Source organism: Syzygium oleosum, unplaced genomic scaffold, assembly GCF_021117445.2.
Source record: "Syzygium oleosum isolate NSW1041296 unplaced genomic scaffold, Sole_v2.1 Sole_v2.13, whole genome shotgun sequence".
Lineage (NCBI taxonomy): Eukaryota > Viridiplantae > Streptophyta > Magnoliopsida > Myrtales > Myrtaceae > Syzygium > Syzygium oleosum.
The window spans coordinates 7108861-7131343 of record NW_026607497.1 but is presented as its reverse complement, the minus strand read 5'-3'; the positions used below and the strand labels follow the sequence as shown (position 1 = coordinate 7131343).

The 22483-nt window shown below is 44.4% G+C and overlaps 4 protein-coding genes, 3 long non-coding RNA genes and 1 pseudogene across 9 annotated transcripts; 3 read left to right on the top strand and 5 right to left on the bottom strand.

Moving 5' to 3' along the window:
* Positions 1-381: 381 nt before the first annotated feature.
* LOC130139782 (uncharacterized) lies at positions 382-3061 on the bottom strand. The gene is made up of 3 exons (XM_056317485.1): positions 3053-3061; positions 1875-2731; positions 382-1437 (listed from the first exon to the last, which is right to left on the bottom strand). Exons 1-3 carry the CDS (start codon positions 3059-3061, stop codon positions 1341-1343), a joined length of 963 nt encoding a protein of 320 aa, XP_056173460.1. The 3' UTR covers positions 382-1340.
* Positions 3062-4457: 1396 nt separating this feature from the next.
* On the bottom strand, positions 4458-7239 carry LOC130139644 (purine permease 1-like; annotated as a pseudogene).
* Positions 5806-11902, top strand: LOC130139645 (uncharacterized). The gene is made up of 2 exons (XR_008817746.1): positions 5806-5911; positions 10958-11902. It is a non-coding gene; the product is annotated as an uncharacterized LOC130139645 (long non-coding RNA).
* LOC130139646 (uncharacterized) lies at positions 9623-10628 on the top strand. Its single transcript, XR_008817747.1, has 2 exons — positions 9623-9985; positions 10142-10628. It is a non-coding gene; the product is annotated as an uncharacterized LOC130139646 (long non-coding RNA).
* On the bottom strand, positions 9970-11779 carry LOC115675689 (purine permease 1-like). Of its 2 annotated transcripts, none has more exons than XM_056317057.1 (2): positions 10985-11779; positions 9970-10493 (listed from the first exon to the last, which is right to left on the bottom strand). In XM_056317057.1, exons 1-2 carry the CDS (start codon positions 11777-11779, stop codon positions 10173-10175), a joined length of 1116 nt encoding a protein of 371 aa, XP_056173032.1. In that variant the 3' UTR covers positions 9970-10172. The 2 variants fall into 2 exon arrangements, with proteins under 2 accessions (XP_056173032.1, XP_056173033.1); XM_056317058.1 differs by having other exon boundaries at positions 11018-11779.
* A 1611-nt stretch (positions 11903-13513) lies between the features above and the next one.
* On the top strand, positions 13514-14243 carry LOC130139647 (uncharacterized). Its single transcript, XR_008817748.1, has 2 exons — positions 13514-13752; positions 13836-14243. It is a non-coding gene; the product is annotated as an uncharacterized LOC130139647 (long non-coding RNA).
* Positions 13878-16202, bottom strand: LOC115675772 (purine permease 3-like). 2 transcript variants are annotated; one of them, XM_030598533.2, is made up of 2 exons: positions 15299-16186; positions 13878-14551 (listed from the first exon to the last, which is right to left on the bottom strand). In XM_030598533.2, exons 1-2 carry the CDS (start codon positions 16016-16018, stop codon positions 14201-14203), a joined length of 1071 nt encoding a protein of 356 aa, XP_030454393.2. In that variant the 5' UTR covers positions 16019-16186; the 3' UTR covers positions 13878-14200. The 2 variants fall into 2 exon arrangements, with proteins under 2 accessions (XP_030454393.2, XP_056173034.1); XM_056317059.1 differs by lacking the exon at positions 13878-14551 and adding an exon at positions 14845-15110 and having other exon boundaries at positions 15299-16202.
* A 4482-nt stretch (positions 16203-20684) lies between these two features.
* On the bottom strand, positions 20685-22192 carry LOC115675687 (protein TRACHEARY ELEMENT DIFFERENTIATION-RELATED 7A-like). The gene has a single exon (XM_030598440.2). It carries the CDS (start codon positions 22047-22049, stop codon positions 20853-20855), a length of 1197 nt encoding a protein of 398 aa, XP_030454300.2. The 5' UTR covers positions 22050-22192; the 3' UTR covers positions 20685-20852.
* Between the last annotated feature and the right edge of the window lie 291 nt (positions 22193-22483).

The following is a 22483-nucleotide window of genomic DNA, read 5'->3' as shown; positions in this document are numbered from 1 at the left end:
GTGCAGACAAGCAATGATATAACCAAGAAACTTGGAAACTGTACTGTATCTGCTACAGTTGGACTCCCGATCTAGAAATGTTGTCACAGATTCCATTCTACCCAGTTCATTTGGTTTCCGGTTTCTTGCTTCTTCAGAGCTGAAGAACCCTTTCCCTGTAGTTTAAAAGCCTTTTGGAAACACATAACCAAGAAAATTACAAGGAGAAAGCTTCTTTGCAACATTAATCACAGGGCTAGCCAAAATCTCTCTGTGTGAGAGAGAGAGAGAGAAAGGTGTATTGAAAGTTTGTCACTAGTCATGCTAGAGTTCAGTGTCCTCATCTTTACGTGGCTTCAACAGTCTGATCAGAGCGGTCGACATCGAGGCAAAAGTAGGCAGGGCAGAAGGAAAAACTGTTTCTTTTTAAAGCAGATCGCATCATCGGGAGGAGCTTCTAATCTATGAACTTCTCGTGGGAAGATGCCAATATCGGTGGAACTTTTTGTGTTCTATTCACGTTGTGGGAGCACTATGTATTTTGTATCTTCTTTCTTGATAGTTTGGTTTAGTGGACAAAGTGAAGGCCTCCACATGAAAGTAAAGGGTACTTCATAGAACAAGCTTGGCGTATCTCAAAAGATGATCTTTGACTTCTTTGTCACCATCTGCAAGGTGATCTTCCTACCTCAAACCGTTGATTAACGGGGACAGAAAGCTAGAAGTACAGTTCTCTTTCAAATAAAAGGTCAAATGTGTCTCCCATTGGATATTCTGACTGATTATGTAAACTTGCTTCAATCAATCTGGCGGTTCCCTGTCATTGTCTCAATTAGCACCGCTGTATTAGATGCGATAGGATTCTCCTTGGTCAATTCAGGCTATTCAGTTTCAATGAACAGGGCGAAACATAAACAAGAGGGCGGCGAACCAAAGAAAAAGGAAAGAGGGTATATTCTGAAATTCCCTGGCTTTTGTCATTGTCTCTCTGTCTTGCTCATCACTAGATTGTTCTTTTTCTGCCCAAAAACAGAGTCTCTATGCAGTGCAGATCCAAATTTCGCTAAGTCTGAGCCGTGTCTTTCTTTTTTTAACCTTCAGGGAAGGCCTTGCTGATGCATTTCGGTCTCTGGAGGTCTGATCTACTGCTGCTGCTCTTTCTTTTTCCTTCTTGGCAATTTTGAATTCGCCGTAAAAATACGAAGCGAAGCCCCAAAGCGAGAGGGCGAGGGACACACCTTTCCCTGCCTGGAACTTCTCCTGGAAGATTATGACAGCTAGGATCTCAATGACCGGGAGAAGAACGGCGGTGATGATTCCCGAGAATAGAGAGGAGGCACAGAAGACGACTCCTATGGCTCCTAAGAATAAGAATTGATAGATGATCGCGTTCCACACGAGCACCACATAGTATGTGGCTTCTCCGAGCTCGTAGTTCCTTGCTTCTGTAGGAATCGCCTGCGTAAGCATGATGTCAGGAGCAACCTTACGTCATTCTGATCATAGTTTTTAGTTTTCCCGTTTCAGTGGTTTCTGAATTATAGAACTTCAATCGAAGGAGACTAAAGTATTGTTATTGTCTTACCATCCAAATATCATTCACTCTAGCAGATTCAAAAGATAATTATAGGATAGTTTTATTAGAGCAATCGACCATAACTATTGATCATGGCAAAAGCTGTTAAAGTCTCGTAAAACCCCCGCAGGAGACTGAAAAAAACCAAGATTAAGAAACGTTTTGGTTTGAGTAATTCGATTTCTAAGAGGATATGGTAGAGAGAGAAGATACTCGTATGTATATTGGTCATGAGTCGCATGCAATCATGCTCATTCCAATTTCTGGGAACCACATGAAAACAACTTTGCAGGACCAATGATTGTGATGGAAACCTAACCCGTGTGGATGGGTCCAGGTTGAGAGAGAACCTGGAAGTCCTTGTTGATCAGCATGCCCACGGTGCAGAAAACGGTGGCGAAGAAGCACATCACCAACTGAATCTCCAAGACCAGCGAGTAAGTGACCGCCTGCTTGGCTTTCTTTTACGTCAGCTCCACCAGCGGCAGTATGAACCCGTACAGCGCCGCTGCCCCAAGCGTCATGAAGAACCCAGCGTAGTACGCCCCGTCCGACTCCCCCGCCGGCCGTTCGCTGCTCGTTTGCATCACCAGCACCCCCGCCCCGATAGTCAGCAGGAATATCGAGATGATCGAGTACCACGTGAACCGCTGCTTCACCAGCAGGAACGCGAAGCCGGCTGTGAAGGCCAGCTGCGTCCCGACGAGCAGGGACGATGTTGAGACGGGGAGTTGAGCCACGCCGTAGGCGTAGAGGTAGTTGTCGAGGCCCATGAGGACCCCGATGACAGCCGAGGCGGCGAAGAGGAAGGGATCCATGAGGACGAGGCGGGCGGAGGGGCCCTTGGTGGAGCGGCGGCGGAAGTAGGCTACCGCAAGTGGGAAAACGATGATCGGCCAGCCGCCCATTTCGAGCCAGCTGGAGAGCCACACGCGGGCGCCGCCGCGGACGAAGTAGAGGCGCATGAGGAGCGGGCCGCCGCACGTGCCGACAGAGAGCATGGCGCAGTTGAGTGCGAGGAGGAGGCGCTTTCGGGTTTTGCCCCTGGAGGCTTCCGTGGTCTCCATCTCCGCCATGACAAAGCTCTCGCTCCGGTTCTCTATCTCTCTCATCGCTCTGGGATTGTTTCTGGTCGGGGTTTCTCGTCAATCTTTCACAAAGATCTTTAAATCGAATCTAGTCAATCATTCACAAAGCTTGGAGAATAAATCATTTAATTTATTCACATTTGTTTTCATTTCGATTTATTAGGACTTCGCTACTAATTATAGTCATTTTGTTTTGATATGGGCAAGTGCATGTTAACTAGACAGTACCTATACGAACTTATGTAACTTGGTCCCCTATTAAATTACGTTTTGAGTTTGAGCCATTGAAAAAAAATCTAAGGCAATAATATTCCTGAAGATACCGCCGGTCAAACCAAATCTCCATAGAAATATTAGAGAAAGGGCAGTTTGCTTTCATGGTCGGGCGAACTTGCTGACTGGGGCTCACTTTCTTCATTATTGTACTTGTTTTTGGGTCAGATATCATCATCATAATTAATTAGGCAGGAAAGAAGGAGAGTTACGCTGGTCCATTCTTTGACTTATAGAAGTGGAGCTTTGACTTTACAGATCAGCCTCAGTTTTCATTAGCCCCATCGGAAAGCGACGAAGTTTTTGCTGTGAAAATGAATGAACCAGAAGATATTTTTTTTTAAAAATAATAACTTGCATGAAAATTATTTTTATCGTTCATGAATATGTTAAGCATAATTGTTATTGATAATTACAGTATTTTTTATTGATTAATTATTTCAATGAATCAAAAAAATATTTTTCGCAAAATAAACACTGCCGTATAATGGAGTTTGCCTTCTCTCTACCGAACAAAGGATCTGTCTTGAACACGGTGATATTCGCGCGGAAGAATTTCTTATCCACCGGGTTATTACAGTCTCTTTTTGAGCATATGACTAACGCTCGTTGGGTGTGGCCCTCCCAATCCCACATGCATCGGGATATTATCGAAAACACAAAGATTTGTGATCTTGAAGATGGCTCCATGGGAACGCGCAAATGCGATGATTTGAACCCAGATCTTGAACGTGAAGGACAAACACTCTGATCATTGCTTGTCGTGTAGTGTAGAGATTGGGAACCTTTCATTTTCAATCGATTTTCTTGACGTGGTTGTTGAGTTCGGTGGGAACTCATCCCTACCCTAGGCTAAAAATATCCATGGAACGAGATTGCAACATCATACCTAGAATGATTGAGACAAAAGTATTAGGAATCCTACGATTTGCATTGAATTGTAAATTGAAATCAAAATCTTTTGGCTTGCCATTAAATCCCAATCCTAAAATTTGTAAAATCGACACAATTGAGGTGGCGGTTAAATCAATCTCGTTAGATAAATGAAAACTTTAATATCATATTTTCTGCTGTTTTCTCTTTTGCACATGGCTATTTAACATAAGTGGAAGCTGCATGTGTGCTTGTTGATGCTCGCTCGTGCAATGTGGATGCATTTTGCAGTCTAAGAGTTGTATATTTTGGAAACCATCAATCTATGAAGATTGTCCGCACAACTACGACAGTCAACAGTTCCCTATTTTTCTTGTCAAATGCAGCCGAAATTCAACGTCGGTGTGATGACTCTGCCTTTGGCTTATGAAATCGATTTACAAAATGAGCTAATACACTTTGATTTCAAAGCTGTTTATCTCTGACTTATTTGTCTAGCCACATGTTGTGCACGCATATCTAGGCGAACGTCAAACTCGCCATGGACCACAAGACACGTGCATGCATGAATCCAAACACCCGCTGATTCCTACAACAAAAAATCGTTTTAAGGTGTGAAAAGGTTGATTCGCGAATCGCTATACCAAACAAACAAGAAGTGGGTACGATTGCACACAAGCCCTTGAAATCCTTTGACTGTATAAAAAAGGTTGGATCTGCCTCCGGGTCCTGGCACCAACAGTGCAGACAAGCAATGATATAACCAAGAAACTTGGAAACTGTACTGTATCTGCTACAGTTGGACTCCCGATCTAGAAATGTTGTCACAGATTCCATTCTACCCAGTTCATTTGGTTTCCGGTTTCTTGCTTCTTCAGAGCTGAAGAACCCTTTCCCTGTAGTTTAAAAGCCTTTTGGAAACACATAACCAAGAAAATTACAAGGAGAAAGCTTCTTTGCAACATTAATCACAGGGCTAGCCAAAATCTCTCTGTGTGAGAGAGAGAGAGAGAAAGGTGTATTGAAAGTTTGTCACTAGTCATGCTAGAGTTCAGTGTCCTCATCTTTACGTGGCTTCAACAGTCTGATCAGAGCGGTCGACATCGAGGCAAAAGTAGGCAGGGCAGAAGGAAAAACTGTTTCTTTTTAAAGCAGATCGCATCATCGGGAGGAGCTTCTAATCTATGAACTTCTCGTGGGAAGATGCCAATATCGGTGGAACTTTTTGTGTTCTATTCACGTTGTGGGAGCACTATGTATTTTGTATCTTCTTTCTTGATAGTTTGGTTTAGTGGACAAAGTGAAGGCCTCCACATGAAAGTAAAGGGTACTTCATAGAACAAGCTTGGCGTATCTCAAAAGATGATCTTTGACTTCTTTGTCACCATCTGCAAGGTGATCTTCCTACCTCAAACCGTTGATTAACGGGGACAGAAAGCTAGAAGTACAGTTCTCTTTCAAATAAAAGGTCAAATGTGTCTCCCATTGGATATTCTGACTGATTATGTAAACTTGCTTCAATCAATCTGGCGGTTCTCATTGTCTCAATTAGCACCGCTGTATTAGATGCGATAGGATTTTCCTTGGTCAATTCAGGCTATTCAGCTTCAATGAACAGGGCGAAACATAAATAAGAGGGCGACCAATGAAAAAGGAAAGAGGGTATATTCTGAAATTCCCTGGCTTTTGTCATTGTCTCTCTGTCTTGCTCATCACTAGATTGTTCTTTTTCTGCCCAAAAACAGAGTCTCTATGCAGTGCAGATCCAAATTTCGCTAAGTCTGAGCCGTGTCTTTCTTTTTTTAACCTTCAGGGAAGGCCTTGCTGATGCATTTCGGTCTCTGGAGGTCTGATCTACTGCTGCTGCTCTTTCTTTTTCCTTCTTGGCAATTTTGAATTCGCCGTAAAAATACGAAGCGAAGCCCCAAAGCGAGAGGGCGAGGGACACACCTTTCCCTGCCTGGAACTTCTCCTGGAAGATTATGACAGCTAGGATCTCAATGACCGGGAGAAGAACGGCGGTGATGATTCCCGAGAATAGAGAGGAGGCACAGAAGACGACTCCTATGGCTCCTAAGAATAAGAATTGATAGATGATCGCGTTCCACACGAGCACCACATAGTATGTGGCTTCTCCGAGCTCGTAGTTCCTTGCTTCTGTAGGAATCGCCTGCGTAAGCATGATGTCAGGAGCAACCTTACGTCATTCTGATCATAGTTTTTAGTTTTCCCGTTTCAGTGGTTTCTGAATTATAGAACTTCAATCGAAGGAGACTAAAGTATTGTTATTGTCTTACCATCCAAATATCATCCACTCTAGCAGATTCAAAAGATAATTATAGGATAGTTTTATTAGAGCAATCGACCATAACTATTGATCATGGCAAAAGCTGTTAAAGTCTCGTAAAACCCCGCAGGAGACTGAAAAAACCAAGATTAAGAAACGTTTTGGTTTGAGTAATTCGATTTCTAAGAGGATATGGTAGAGAGAAAGATACTCGTATGTATATTGGTCATGAGTCGCATGCAATCATGCTCATTCCAATTTCTGGGAACCACATGAAAACAACTTTGCAGGACCAATGATTGTGATGGAAACCTAACCCGTGTGGATGGGTCTAGGTTGAGAGAGAACCTGGAAGTCCTTGTTGATCAGCATGCCCACGGTGCAGAAAGCGGTGGCGAAGAAGCACATCACCAACTGAATCTCCAAGACCAGCGAGTAAGTGACCGCCTGCTTGGCTTTCTTTACGTCAGCTCCACCAGCGGCAGTATGAACCCGTACAGCGCCGCTGCCCCAAGCGTCATGAAGAACCCAGCGTAGTACGCCCCGTCCGACTCCCCGCCGGCCGTTCGCTGCTCGTTTGCATCACCAGCACCCCCGCCCCGATAGTCAGCAGGAATATCGAGATGATCGAGTACCACGTGAACCGCTGCTTCACCAGCAGGAACGCGAAGCCGGCTGTGAAGGCCAGCTGCGTCCCGACGAGCAGGGACGATGTTGAGACGGGGAGTTGAGCCACGCCGTAGGCGTAGAGGTAGTTGTCGAGGCCCATGAGGACCCCGATGACAGCCGAGGCGGCGAAGAGGAAGGGATCCATGAGGACGAGGCGGGCGGAGGGGCCCTTGGTGGAGCGGCGGCGGAAGTAGGCTACCGCAAGTGGGAAAACGATGATCGGCCAGCCGCCCATTTCGAGCCAGCTGGAGAGCCACACGCGGGCGCCGCCGCGGACGAAGTAGAGGCGCATGAGGAGCGGGCCGCCGCCCGTGCCGACAGAGAGCATGGCGCAGTTGAGCGCGAGGAGGAGGCGCTTTCGGGTTTTGCCCCTGGAGGCTTCCGTGGTCTCCATCTCCGCCATGACAAAGCTCTCGCTCCGGTTCTCTATCTCTCTCATCGCTCTGGGATTGTTTCTGGTCGGGGTTTCTCGTCAATCTTTCACAAAGATCTTATAAATCGAATCTAGTCAATCATTCACAAAGCTTGGAGAATAAATCATTTAATTTATTCACATTTGTTTTCATTTCGATTTATTAGGACTTCGCTACTAATTATAGTCATTTTGTTTTGATATGGGCAAGTGCATGTTAACTAGACAGTACCTATACGAACTTATGTAACTTGGTCCCCTATTAAATTACGTTTTGAGTTTGAGCCATTGAAAAAAAATCTAAGGCAATAATATTCCTGAAGATACCGCCGGTCAAACCAAATCTCCATAGAAATATTAGAGAAAGGGCAGTTTGCTTTCATGGTCGGGCGAACTTGCTGACTGGGGCTCACTTTCTTCATTATTGTACTTGTTTTTGGGTCAGATATCATCATCATAATTAATTAGGCAGGAAAGAAGGAGAGTTACGCTGGTCCATTCTTTGACTTATAGAAGTGGAGCTTTGACTTTACAGATCAGCCTCAGTTTTCATTAGCCCCATCGGAAAGCGACGAAGGTTTTTGCTGTGAAAATGAACGAACCAGAAGATATTTTTTTTTTAAAAACGATAACTTGCATGAAAATTATTTTTATCGTTCACGAAAATATTAAACATAATTATTATTGACAATTACAGTGCTTTTTATTGATTATTTATTTCAAGGAATCAAATAAATATTTTTCGAATTATTCATTTTTCAAATAAACACTGCCGTATAATGGAGTTTGCCTTCTCTCTACCGAACAAAGGATCTGTCTTGAACACGGTGATATTCGCGCGGAAGAATTTCTTATCCACCGGGTTATTACAGTCTCTTTTTGAGCATATGACTAACGCTCGTTGGGTGTGGCCCTCCCAATCCCACATGCATCGGGATATTATCGAAAACACAAAGATTTGTGATCTTGAAGATGGCTCCATGGGAACGCGCAAATGCGATGATTTGAACCCAGATCTTTGAACGTGAAGGACAAACACTCTGATCATTGCTTGTCGTGTAGTGTAGAGATTAGGAACCTTTCATTTTCAATCGATTTTCTTGACGTGGCTGTTGAGTTCGACGGGAACTCATCCCTACCCTAGGCTAAAAATATCCATGGAACGAGATTGCAACATCATACCTAGAATGATTGAGACAAAAGTATTAGGAATCCTACGATTTGCATTGAATTGTAAATTGAAATCAAAATCTTTTGGCTTGCCATTAAATCCCAATCCTAAAATTTGTAAAATCGACACGATTGAGGTGGCGGTTAAATCAATCTCGTTAGATAAATGAAAACTTTAATATCATATTTTCTGCCGTTTTCTCTTTTGCACGTGGCTATTTAACATAAGTGGAGGCTGCATGTGTGCTTGTTGATGCTCGCTCGTGCAATGTGGATGCATTTTGCAGTCTAAGAGTTGTATCTTTTGGAAACCATCAATCTATCGAGATTTTCCGCACAAATACGACAGTCAACAGTTCCCTGTTTTTCTTGTCAAATGAAGCCGAAATTCAACGTCGATGTGATGGCTCTGCCTTTGGCTTATGAAATCGATTTACAAAATGAGCTAATACACTTTGATTTCAAAGCTGTTTATCTCTGACTTATTTGTCTAGCCACATGTTGTGCACGCATATCTAGGCGAACGTCAAACTCGCCATGGACCACAAGACACGTGCATGCATGAATCCAAACACCCGCTGATTCCTACAACAAAAAATCGTTTTAAGGTGTGAAAAGGTTGATTCGCGAATCGCTATACCAAACAAACAAGAAGTGGGTACGATTGCACACAAGCCCTTGAAATCCTTTGACTGTATAAAAAAGGTTGGATCTGCCTCCGGGTCCTGGCACCAACAGTGCAGACAAGCAATGATATAACCAAGAAACTTGGAAACTGTACTGTATCTGCTACAGTTGGACTCCCGATCTAGAAATGTTGTCACAGATTCCATTCTACCCAGTTCATTTGGTTTCCGGTTTCTTGCTTCTTCAGAGCTGAAGATCCCTTTCCCTGTAGTTTAAAAGCCTTTTGGAAACACATAACCAAGAAAATTACAAGGAGAAAGCTTCTTTGCAACATTAATCACAGGGCTAGCCAAAATCTCTCTGTGTGAGAGAGAGAGAGAGAAAGGTGTATTGAAAGTTTGTCACTAGTCATGCTAGAGTTCAGTGTCCTCATCTTTACGTGGCTTCAACAGTCTGATCAGAGCGGTCGACATCGAGGCAAAAGTAGGCAGGGCAGAAGGAAAAACTGTTTCTTTTTAAAGCAGATCGCATCATCGGGAGGAGCTTCTAATCTATGAACTTCTCGTGGGAAGATGCCAATATCGGTGGAACTTTTTGCGTTCTATTCACGTTGTGGGAGCACTATGTATTTTGTATCTTCTTTCTTGATAGTTTGGTTTAGTGGACAAAGTGAAGGCCTCCACAGGAAAGTAAAGGGTACTTCACAGAACAAGCTTGGTGTATCTCAAAAGATGATCTTTGACTTCTTTGTCACCATCTGCAAGGTGATCTTCCTACCTCAAACCGTTGATTAACGGGGACAGAAAGCTAGAAGTACAGTTCTCTTTCAAATAAAAGGTCAAATGTGTCTCCCATTGGATATTCTGACTGATTATGTAAACTTGCTTCAATCAATCTGGCGGTTCTCATTGTCTCAATTAGCACCGCTGTATTAGATGCGATAGGATTTTCCTTGGTCAATTCAGGCTATTCAGCTTCAATGAACAGGGCGAAACATAAATAAGAGGGCGACCAATGAAAAAGGAAAGAGGGTATATTCTGAAATTCCCTGGCTTTTGTCATTGTCTCTCTGTCTTGCTCATCACTAGATTGTTCTTTTTCTGCCCAAAAACAGAGTCTCTATGCAGTGCAGATCCAAATTTCGCTAAGTCTGAGCCGTGTCTTTCTTTTTTTAACCTTCAGGGAAGGCCTTGCTGATGCATTTCGGTCTCTGGAGGTCTAATCTGCTGCTGCTGCTCTTTCTTTTTCCTTCTTGGCAAGTTTGAATTCGCCGTAAAAATACGAAGCGAAGCCCCAGAGTGAGAGGGCGAGGGACACGCCTTTCCCTGCCTGGAACTTCTCCTGGAAGATTATGACAGCTAGGATCTCAATGACCGGGAGAAGAACGGCGATGATGATTCCTGAGAATAGAGAGGAGGCACAGAAGACGACTCCTATGGCTCCTAAGAATAAGAATTGATAGATGATCGCGTTCCACGCGAGCACCACATAATATGCGGCTTCTCCGAGCTCGTAGTTCCTTGCTTCTGTAGGAATCGCCTGCGTAAGCATGATGTCAGGAGCAACCTTATGTCATTCTGATCATAGTTTTTAGTTTTCCCGTTTCAGTGGTTTCTTAATTATAGAACTTCAATCGAAGGAGACTAAAGTATTGTTATTGTCTTACCATCCAAATATCATCCACTCCAGCAGATTCAAAAGATAATTGTAGGATAGTTTTATTAGAGCAATCGACCATAACTATTGATCATGGCAAAAGCTGTTAAAGTCTCGTAAAACCCCCGCAGGAGACTGAAAAAAACCAAGATTAAGAAACGTTTTGGTTTGAGTAATTCGATTTCTAAGAGGATATGATAGAGAGAGAAGATACTCGTATGTATATTGGTCATGAGTCGCATGCAATCATGCTCATTCCAATTTCTGGGAACCGCATGAAATCAACTTTGCAGGACCAATACCTTACCCTTACCAAAAAAAAAAAAAAAAAAAAAAAATCTTTGCAGGACCAATGATTGTGATGGAAACCTAACCCGTGTGGATGGGTCCAGGTTGAGAGAGAGAACCTGGAAGTCCTTGTTGATCAGCATGCCCACTGTGCAGAAAGCGGTGGCGAAGAAGCACATCACCAACTGAATCTCCAAGACCAGCGAGTAAGTGACCGCCTTCTTGGCTTTCTTGTACGTCAGCTCCACCAGCGGCAGTATGAACCCGTACAGCGCCGCTGCCCCAAGCGTCATGAAGAACCCAGCGTAGTACGCCCCGTCCGACTCCCCCGCCGGCCGTTCGCTGCTCGTTTGCATCGCCAGCACCCCCGCCGCGATAGTCAGCAGGAATATCGAGTTGATCGAGTACCATGTGAACCGCTGCTTCACCAGCAGGAACGCGAAGCCGGCTGTGAAGGCCAGCTGCGTCCCGACGAGCAGGGACGATGTTGAGACGGGGAGTTGAGCCACGCCGTAGGCGTAGAGGTAGTTGTCGAGGCCCATGAGGACCCCGATGACAGCCGAGGCGGCGAAGAGGAAGGGGTCCATGAGGACGAGGCGGGCGGAGGGGCCCTTGGTGGAGCGGCGGCGGAAGTAGGCTACCGCGAGTGGGAAAACGATGATCGGCCAGCCGCCCATTTCGAGCCAGCTGGAGAGCCACACGCGGGCGCCGCCGCGGACGAAGTAGAGGCGCAAGAGGAGTGGGCCGCCGCACGTGCCGACGGAGAGCATGGCGCAGTTGAGTGCGAGGAGGAGGCGCTTTGGGGTCTTGTCCTGGGGCGCTTCCATGGTTTCCCCCATGATCAAGCTCTCGCTCTCGCTCTCTCTCTCTATCTCTCCCATCCCTTGGGATTGTTTCCAGACAATCCTTCCCAAAGATTTATGAATCGTCTCTAGTCAATATTTAATGAAGTTTGGTGAACAAATCGTCCAAATTACTTTTAACTATTTTCATTTCATCCGAAAGTCAAAGCTTTCAAATCGTTTAATTATTTACATTTGTTTTCGTATTGGTTTCAAAGAACTAGACGATAGAGAGGGAGAGAGAGCTCGTTTTGTTTTGATATGGGCAGGTGCAAATCATTCAGACAGCAGGTATCCGAATTCTAAATAGAGAATTTATGCAACTTGGTCCTTTCCCATGTGCCCGAATCCGCTGTTAATCAAGAGAATTCATATGGTTGCTGTTACTATAATCATTCGTTTTTGGTGCATAATAAAAAACCACAAGGAAACATGATTCTTGGAGACGCAGCCGACCGAACCAATTCTCCAGAGAAATATCAGAGAAAGAGAAGTTTGCTTCCTGTTAGGGGGAACTTGCTGATTATTTTAGCTCGTGGAGCATTTTGGTTTTATCGGCAAGAAAGAAGGGAGAGTTACTCTTACCTTACCAAAAAAAAAAAAAAAAAAGAAGGGAGAGTTACGTGGGTCCATTCCATTCTTTGATTCATATAAGTGCAGCTTTGACTTTCTTTAGCAAAAAATGTACAGAGAAGCTTTCTCCTTTCCACTTGGCTATCTAACATGAGCGGAGGAGGCTGCAACTTTACCTGTTATTGCGCTTGCTCGCGCAGTCTATGAGATGTATGATTGGAAACCATCAATTTATCAAGAATGACCCCACGACTACCACAATCAACAATCTCTTATTTTTGTCGCAAATGAAAAATGCAGAAGAAATTTGATATCGATGTCATGTCTGATGAAAGCACATGAAGATAGGATCATTGCCTATTATAACATAGTCCTTTACATGGAAAGATTACGGATGAGATGATGCATTTTCAAAGAAGTTAGCTGAGAAAGTGTCGTTCTAGAAATTCTGCCGTATCTGCGACAATTGGACTCCCGATCTAGACATGTTGTCACAGATTCCATCCTCTACCCAGTTCATTTGGTTTCCGGTTTCTTGCTTCTTCAGAGCTGAAGATGCCTTCCCCTGTAGTTTAAAAAGCCTTTTGAGAAACGTATAACCGAGGAAATTGCGAGGAGAAAGCTTCTTCGTGACATTAGTTTTGGGGCCAGCCAAAATCTCTTTGTGATGACAGTTACAACAAGAGCAGGATAGAATTCAATTACAAATTCAAGTGTGATGAATATTTGCCCTTGCTGCTGTGGGAGAGAAAGGTAAAATTTGAAGATCGTTGCACTCATCTTCGCGTGGCTTCAACAGTCAATTTAGAGCTGTCGTCATCGAGACAAAGTTAGGCACAGCAGAAAAAAAACTGCTGCTTTTCCTAAGCAGAGAGGATCATCGAGATCCTCGCATAACCATAAAGGAGCACCTAATCGATGAATTCCTCGCTGTGAAACTATATTGTGTCGTATTCACTTTGTGGGAGCACTTTGTATTTTGTATTTTCTTTCTCGATAGTTTGGTTTGATGAACAAAGTGAAGGCCTCCACGTGAAAGTAAAGGGTAGTTCAAAGAACAAGTTTGGTGGATCTCAAAAAGATGATCTCTGACTTCTTTGTCACCATCCTGCAAGTTGATCTCCCTTATCTTTGATGGTGTTAACAGGGCCAGAAAGCTAGAAGTACAGTACTCTTTTTAATAAGAAGTCACCAGTAATGCGTCTTGCATTGGATTATCTGATTGATTATGTGAACTTATCTGTTGATCAGCTGCTTCAATCAGTCTGGCGATTCCATGTCCTTGTCTCAATTTTTTCTTTTTTTGGTCGAACCTTGTCTCGATTAACATGACTGTATTAGATGCGATAAGATTCTCTTTGGGTCGCTTCAGGCCACTCAGCTTCGATGAACAGGGAGAAGCATAAACAAGAGGGCGAACGAATGATAAAGTAAAGAGGGTAAATTCCGAATCTCCCTGGCTTTTGTTATTGTCTCCCTGGCTCGCTCATCACTAGATTTGTTCTTTTCCTGCCCAAAACAGAGTCTGTACATAGTATAGCTCCAAATTTTGGTGTCGGATGTATTAGACAATCAAACGTACAACATGACATTATAGCATGCATCTATGCAGCAACACAAGTCTTCAATTACAACTTTTTTTACCAGGTTCAATTACATTTACAACTGACAGTTCCGTTTTTTTTTCCCTTTAACTCACTCTTTTTCTTGAATGGACCTTTAATTCTTTTGCCTTGCGTTGTTACAAATCCAACCGCCAAAGACAGTAAAGGAAGGCTAGATTAGTTCTGCTGCGATGCAGATTGCGAGTAGCAGCGCTATGGGACAGAATTAAGACATACTACAACAGTAGCCTAAGGATAAGCCATATCTTTCACTTCTTCACCTTCAAGGAAGGCCTTGTTGACGCGCTTCGGTCTCTTGCTGCTGCTGCCGTTGCTTCTTTTCCTTCTTTGCATGTTTGAATTCGCCGTAGAAGTACGAGGCGAAGCCCCAGAGAGAGAGGGCCAGGGACACGCCCTTCTCCGCCTGGAACTTCTCCTGGAAGCATATGACGGCTAGGATCTCAGTGACCGGGAGAAGAACGGCGATGACGATTCCCGAGAACAGGGAGGAGGAATAGAAGACGACTCCTATGGCTCCCAAGAAGAAGAATTGCCAGATGATCGCATTCCACACGAGCACCACGTAGTACCGGGCTTCTCCGAGCTCGAAGTTCCTTGCTTCTCTACAAATCGCCTGCGCAACGACGAGGTCAGTGAGCAACCTCAGAGGGCTCATCGCTGAAAACCAGGGAAAAGAAGAGGAGGATTCTATGATTGCTGCTTGCCCGGGACCCGCAATACATCATAGTCACCATCTAAATGTGCTCAGTGGAATCAAACCTATGATGTAATGTTGGAAAATGAAGACGGAGACAGCGACCTCACGAAGCCATTGATATTTAAGCCAGCGTATTGTTATTGTCATATCAGGTTGGAGAAGTACAATAACGACAAGGTAGTCCCTGTCTTTCTATCGTGCCCATCTTGCTTGATTCAAAATATAAATTTTAAAACTTAAATTCATATATAATTTTTTTGCACACTTTTTTTGACATATGGATAGATAGAAAAGTAAAAGGTTTGGTCAAACATGAACAAACATCATTGGAAACTGAATTTTTTATCGCTGACCTTTTGAAGCCTCCAAATTTAGCGATCGATTTCTCATGTAAATATGAGCTGGACCCTGAAAACTTAAACCTGAACCGCATAAGGCGGAGACCGAAACAAGCGGAACCCATGAACAACATGATCTGGTCCATATGAAGCTGATTCATCAGATCAGAAATACCGATTTCTAAGACGAAAATGATGGAGAGAGAAAACACTTGTCATGGCCATGGATCATATGCAAACAAGGTCATTCCCGGTTCGTGGAAACTACATAGATTGTGATCAACCTAAGAGGACTGTTCGAGGTTGAAAGAGAAAGAGAAAGAACCTGGAAGTCCTTGTTGACCAGCATGCCGATGGTGCAGAAAGCGGTGGCGAAGAAGCACATCACCAGCTGCATCTCCAAGACCAGCGAGTAAGTGATCGCCTGCTTGGCCTTCTTGTACGTCAGCTCCACCAGCGGCAGTATGAACCCGTACAGCGCCGCCGCCCCGAGCGTCATGACGAACCCCGCGTAGTACTGCCGGTTCGACTCCCCCTCTGGCCGGTCACTACTCGTGTGCATGGCCAGCACCCCCGCCCCAATCGTCAGCAGGAATACCGAGTTGATCGAGTACGACGTGAACAGCTGCCTCACCAGCAGGAACGCGAACCCGGCCGTGAAGGCCAGCTGCGGCGCAATGAGCAGGGCTGATGTCGAGACGGGGAGCCGCGCCACGCCGTATGCGTAGAGGTAGTTGTCGAGGCCTGTGAGTACCCCGATGATGGCCGAGGCGACGAAGAGGAAGGGGTCCATGAGGACGAGGCGGGTGGAGGGGCCCTCGGCGGCGTGCCGGCGGGAGTAGGCCACCGCGAGGGGGACGAAGATGATCGGCCAGCCACCCGTCTCGAGCCAGCTGGAGAGCCACACGCGGGCCCCGCCATGGACGAAGTAGAGGCGCATGAGGAGCGGGCCGCCGCACGTGCCGAGGGAGAGCATGGCGCAGTTGAGCACGAGGAGGAGGAGCTTTAGGGTTTTGCCCCGGGGGGCTTCCATGGTTTCCCCCATGACAAAGAGCTCAAGCTCTTCCTTTCACCCTGATCCCTTGAGATTGTTTCTTAGTTAAAATTTCTGTCTACCAAAAAAACGAAAGTAGAAAGAAAAGGAACAAAGACCATCAAGTGTACGAGGGATGATCAGGCGAGGAAAGCAATGGTTGAGAAGCGTGCCTGGAAAAGAAGTGAGGAGGAGATAAGCGGTCGGATGAGTTCGTTTGTTGTTGTCTATCTGTTCGCCTCTTGCAATGCAATGGCGATGCAACGGGGCGGTTGGTGGTAAAAATTGATTGTCTAATCATGTGTGTCAGAGATACTTAGAATAATTCCATAGAATGTTTTCTTATATAAGAGAGAATTAGAATATTTATGTTAGTTTTCTATATCCCTCAAAATTGCACGTATATCTCTCTTAATTGTGTATATCTTAATTGATATATGTTACCATAGATAGTCATATATCGAAATATACAGGAATTTCTCAAGTCTATTTTCCGCGTTATTCATATCTCTATGTTAAGCGAGTTTGTCACGTGTGACTAGGTGGAAAAATCCATAGTGCGCCCCTAAATTGGTGTTTGCACAAAGCGAAAACTATACATTCCACTACCGCTTTTTATATTGTAATTGATTGTATAAATCATGTCGTGGATGAAATGAGTAGAATGCATTTCCTTAGTTGGTTGAGTAATTTCAAGCGCAATTCCAATCTGCTGATTGTGAGATGAAGATTTGGAAGGAGACTGACGGGACATGCCCGGGCGGGTGTTCTAAGGCCCTAAGTGAATGATTGTCTAAGTTATGACAATGTACTATTGTATATTACTGTCATTCAATGGTCAAGATTTGTCAAATAGCCAAATTTTTTTTTCATCAAATCCGTATCATCCGACAGTTGATGATGTATGGTACACTATTGTATTGTGGAAGCGTCCCCTTCGATACACATCGAGCGCGTTACCTGTTGTATTAGCCTCCATGGTAGCGTTCATCCAAGGCGTCTCATGTAAGAGCAAGTGTATCCTAAATGAGGATTGCTTTAGGTACCACATATCAGACATTGTGGCATTGGTGCCAAAGGCATGTCTAGCAGCCACTAGCAATGTCCATGATTAAGAGTTTTATTCAAGCAAGGCCATCGACGAGAGAACCGGATCCATTGGGAGTGGAACACCAATCAATGACGGTGTTGTCAAAATTGGGATGCATTAGATTAGTACGAGGGCCCGGTTGAAGGATTATTAAATACGAAGATTAAAGGTGAACATGTAAATCATTATTAATTGTTGGCTCTTCCTGTGAATAAAGTTTTACATGTCATGAAAATTATAGGTAAACAGGTAAATCATTACTAATTAATGACTCTTCCTGTGAATGAAGTCTATACATGTCATGTTTTCACATTGAATACTCATAGTTCCAATTAAAATATTCTAAGCTACTTGAAGAAATTTGGGGTGACGGGTTTCTCTTCAATTTTTTACGGGTTAATACCGCAAAAAAAAAATCCCAAACTAAGATACACCCGCGCTCACATTTCGGCTTGGACTGCTCATGAATTAACTTTCGTGTCACATAATAACTAAAACTAGCATACCCGTGACATATCTACTCCCAAACGATATCAACCTTTTTTCGGGGAAAAAAAAAATATCTTCGGCACTATCTCATGGAAATCGAAATCCACAGCATCCCCGACTAACCGTCCACCACAGCCAACTGAAGCTACAATCAGAAAAGCGAACGGGTAAAACGAAGAAAAGAGACAAGCACGTGAGAACAAAAACACTCATTTCAAGGAGATGATAAGTATGTATCGAAGACTAAAAAAGTGACGTGCCGTTCCACGAAAGTAAAACTAAGGAAGAGCCGTTTCTTTGTGCTTGGGGCGACGCTTGCGTTCCGTATAACGGGAGTCGTTTTCGTGGAGAAAACATCAAAATCACAGCTGGGTTTGACTGTGCCGAGAACGATATCTTAAAGCCATTTTCCTTAATTGTTTTCAATGGTCGCCTTAGTCGAATGATCGATGTTCGGATTCGCATTTTCGGACAGACTTGATTAGCCCGGTTCCGTGTGGGCTTATGCTGGGGACAATGCGTACACGCTGTGTCATCTGCACAAGGAAACGGGACAAGAATTTTCAGATTATCGCAACGAGAATGTATGTTTTGATCACTTGAAATCCGGAAAAGAACCAGTAAAATATGTTCCGTCGTTTGGAAAGTTAAATCTAATTTTCCTATATATATACTATTCGGGCGCTGATGACCTGCGCACGGGCATCAAAATCCCGAGCTTTGGCTTCGATGGACTCGAGCTAAGGTGCGGGGGATGCGAGCATAGGCAACCAGCATCGGGACTAGGGCACGAGCATCAGGGTCCCGAGCCTTGGCCTTGATGGACTCGGGCACGGGCACCGAGGACCCAAGCTTGAGCACTGGGGACCTAGGGAAATCCGGGCATGGGTACTGGGGCACATTGGGCCTTTGTCAACTAGGGCCTAGCCTCAATAGATCCAAGCCAATGCCTAGGACCCAAGCATGGGCACTGGAGTCCCAGGCCCGGCCTTGATGGACTCGGACACAGGCACTGGGGACCCGGGTCTGGGCGTTGGGGAACCGAGCGCATGCGCTGGAACAACCTTGAAAGAATCTATCTATGATCACAAGTAGCTATTGTCCAGTCCCACAATTAGCCAGGAAAATAAGTTTTCGCCAGGACCATTAGCTAAGGCCTTGGAACATGTCAAATAAGTTAAATCTTGATAACGATAGCCAGGAAAATAAGTTTTCGCCAGGACCATTAGCTAAGGCCTTGGAACATGTCAAATAAGTTAAATCTTGATAACGAAATCGCTAGAGTTCGCACCTAGATTACGGCCACCTTGATAGGGAAAAAAATAAATGTAATGACACCACAAGTATTTGAATTGTTCATTTTATAATTGAGTACCTAAATTTATTTTTTGTTCAATCAAATATCTCAACTTCTCAATCTAGCTCAACATGAGGCATCCGATGAATAAATTGCCATATCATATGATTTTACTATTATTACTCACTTATTCAGCAAAAATTAAGCACAATTGATAACGTGGCTCGCTTACTCAAAGACGGATTATGTCATTTTCATTTAGGTGTTGCGTGATGAAGGGAGAGAGAGTGTGTGTGTTGATTTTAGCGATATTAGTTATCCAATATGTCTCTGCTGACGTGACATCATTTCAAGAGGCTATATCAAATGACAATAAGAACAAATCATGACTATTTAACAACGTTAGTGCCATGTTGGCATTTTCCCTTCGCAATCTTAAGGGAGGGCTCACATTGAACTAAATTTGAAAAGTTGAGGTACTTGATTGAAAAATAGAAAGTTTAAGTACTAGATTGTAAAACGCACTCAAATACTTGCCGTTTCATTACAAAAAACCTCTATGACCGTTGGAACATGGAGGAAAGTATTCCATCCTCCATATAACCGCTTCATAACATAAATGCCAAGAGAATAGATGCCGAGGATGTTCGTTTGCGTAATTGCATGCTCATTAGGCCTAGACTCGTAAGCACTTATCTTTTGATTTGGCCCTTTGGATGATTTGCCCTTATAAGGCATTCAGATCACTAATTCAGGCCCACGAGACGCATTCTAGTTCTAGCCCCAAATTGGGGCCTAAAAGGATGATATGAGGGCTAGTATTAGAAATGCGTAATTAATGCGGGCGGTAGGTAGGTTGGAAAGTCCCATGATTTTCCAGCCAAATTGGATGACATTGCGAACAAATCATACAAGAGTGAATAAGTTCGAAGCGGTTGTGGTAAGTTATGTAAATAAAAGTTGGTAAATTGGTGCAAAAATTGCTCATCGTAAAATGTAAAGGGTTGATAATTTCATAGAAGTGTTGGTAAGTTATCAACAAATTACGTGAAAAAGATTCGCAAATCTTTTTTTTTTATCACAAAATTTTGACACTTAGCAACACTTATAGAAATTTAACACCACAAAAGAGAAATATGTATTTTGGAGGCATAGGATGGTATAATTATGCTAGGTTATAGGATATTTGCATTTGTAATTTGAAGGGATTGATTATGTGTGGAGATCCTTTCCCCTCATTTGTATCTTTTGACGCTTGGAGCAATATAAAGCATCCTCCCACAAATGCTCTCCCTATAGAGTTCGTCTATACGATCCGGACGAGAGAGTGAGCCAGCGAGCGAAGCTGAGATTAGATGACTCAATTAAATGTTGAATAAGTCAAGAGGAGCCTATGTGTTCATAGCGCAGCCATGGCCACAAGTGCTAGCTCGTGACATTCGTAGCTAGAGCTGACAATTTGTGTTTTAACATCATAATTGTGTCATGTTGAATTTATGTGACACCCGAATAGAATATGTTTCAAATTGCATCATAAGTTGGAAATCCAAAGGTGATACACTTATTAAGCATGTTAAAAGTTGTAGACTTGGAACAGCTTATTAATTAAGAAATGGATTCTCATATATGAACATCCGAAATAGGTTTTGATCATTGTCATCAATCCAAAGAAAATGTACAATGAATGAGCACAAATCCAATAGAAAACGATTATAACAAAAAGAGGATGATTGCCCATGCTCAAGTCACATTAAACTTTCTGTGCATGGCAAAAATACAATTCAACGTTTAATTGAGTCACAAAACAAAAATACAATTCAATCCAGTCCAATCCGCAACCGGAAAGAATGAACACACACACAACGACAGATACGATCACTTGACCACAAAAACAAGGTGTCACAAGCTCGTGACCACCAAGAAAATCTCGATGCGGTGCACGGTTCAGGGCCAGACCGAGTTTCGCAGACTCAGTAGCTGCTGTTACGTACTGGACCGTCATGGCACGAACCACCGGTCGGCGCAGGTTCGCAAGAAGCTTGAGCCCCAGCAGCAACAACACCAACACCAGAACCGGTTACGGCACCACCCGCTGCATGAATTTCCACGACGTCCTCTATATCGATTGTCGCTGACTGTTCTCCGCACGGACCGGTTGTTATAACCTCGTGGACTACTTCGTGTTCCTCCACATCTACGCAAGCAGCGGCTGCTGCTCCAGGGACCAACACCGGCTTCTTCTTCTTCTTTGCCAAACAGAAGAGCCCCAGTGCGAGGAACGCCAGAATGAAGACGCCACCTAGCGACACGCATACCGCGATCACAGTGGTGTGGTTCCCCCCTCCAGAGGAAGGAGGTGGTGGAGGAAGAGCCGAGGATGATGGGGTTAGTGATCTTTGTGGCGGTGGCACACCGTAGATGGGCGGTGTGAACACATTATTTGGAGCAGGCGCGAGATAAGATGGGGGTGGCTTGTTGTAGGGTGGTGATACTTTTGGGGGTGATGATCGTGGTGGTTGACTTGAACTCTTAGCGGGGCCTGGTGCACTTGCCGGCTTTGTCGGCGGTTGGCCGATTGGAGAAGTGGGAGAGGTGGCCTGTGGTGATAGCGGCGGTTGTGAGCCAGGGTTCGGTGTTGGTACTCGAGGTGGAGTCAAATGAGATGGTGGTGGAACAGGACTGTTGGCGGAAGGAGTTGGGGTTGGGGGCGACGTGAGATTAGGTGGTGGTGCTGAGCCGGGGCTCGGAGGTGGATAGGATGGCATGGGAGTCGGAGCTCTGCTTGAGTGCGGCGGCGGAATTTCATGTGGTGGTGGCTTATATGGAGAGGAAGGTGCTGGAGGCGGTGCTGGATTTGATGGTGGTGGCTCATGGTGGTTTTTGGGTGGCGATGTTGGTGGGGGTGACGTTGGATGGTTATGGTGTTGAGGAGGGGGAGGGCTGTGATAGACATGATGATTCGGTGATGGCGGAGGCGGTACCGGGTGGTAGTGTGGTGGAGGTGATGACCACGACGGCGGCGATGGTTTCGGCGGGTGAACATAATGGGGATTAGGCGGAGGAGGTGGACTGCCAAAATCACACGCTGGAGTTGGTGGCGGCGGCGGCGGCGGGGCAAAGTCGCAAGCGGGAGGCGGCGGCGGAGGAGAGTAGTACGGATAGCCCATATTGTGACGGTACAGAGTGATAAAAGAATATGCTCTTTCACTTCTATCAACAAGTGCAATAAGAAAGGATGTGGGCAATCAATGAGAGAAATGGACATTATATAGAATCATAGATACACATGAAACTATAGATTAACTATTAGATCTTAAACTGTTTCAAAGTTGTCGAATAATATTCAACGAGGGATTACGGTTTTTTTCTAAGTTTCGTACTCCCCATTAGGAAATAAAATTGGAATTCGTTCCAACGAATCGACACGCTAGGACATTAGAAAAATCCCATGAATCATTGTGGGGGTTGGTGTCATAATATGGTCTCCACTGCACCCACAACGCATGAGCACGTGTTATGTTCGATTATCCGAGCATAGCTCCTTCCTTTATCTCGGTCAGAAATCCCCTTTTCATATTCAACGAAGAATAAAGCGTGCTTG

Excerpts from the sequence above, each read along its gene's own strand:
- LOC115675772 (XM_030598533.2), bottom strand. The coding sequence starts at position 16,018 with ATGGGGGAAACCATGGAAGCCCCCCGGGGCAAAACCCTAAAGCTCCTC. Across the intron at positions 14,552-15,298 it reads TGGTCAACAAGGACTTCCAG|GCGATTTGTAGAGAAGCAAG; the intron begins GTTCTTTCTCTT and ends GTCGTTGCGCAG.
- LOC115675689 (XM_056317057.1), bottom strand. The coding sequence starts at position 11,779 with ATGGGAGAGATAGAGAGAGAGAGCGAGAGCGAGAGCTTGATCATGGGG. Across the intron at positions 10,494-10,984 it reads ACCTGGACCCATCCACACGG|GCGATTCCTACAGAAGCAAG; the intron begins GTTAGGTTTCCA and ends ATGCTTACGCAG.
- LOC115675687 (XM_030598440.2), bottom strand. The coding sequence starts at position 22,049 with ATGGGCTATCCGTACTACTCTCCTCCGCCGCCGCCTCCCGCTTGCGAC.
- LOC130139782 (XM_056317485.1), bottom strand. Across the intron at positions 1,438-1,874 it reads ACCTGGACCCATCCACACGG|GCGATTCCTACAGAAGCAAG; the intron begins GTTAGGTTTCCA and ends ATGCTTACGCAG.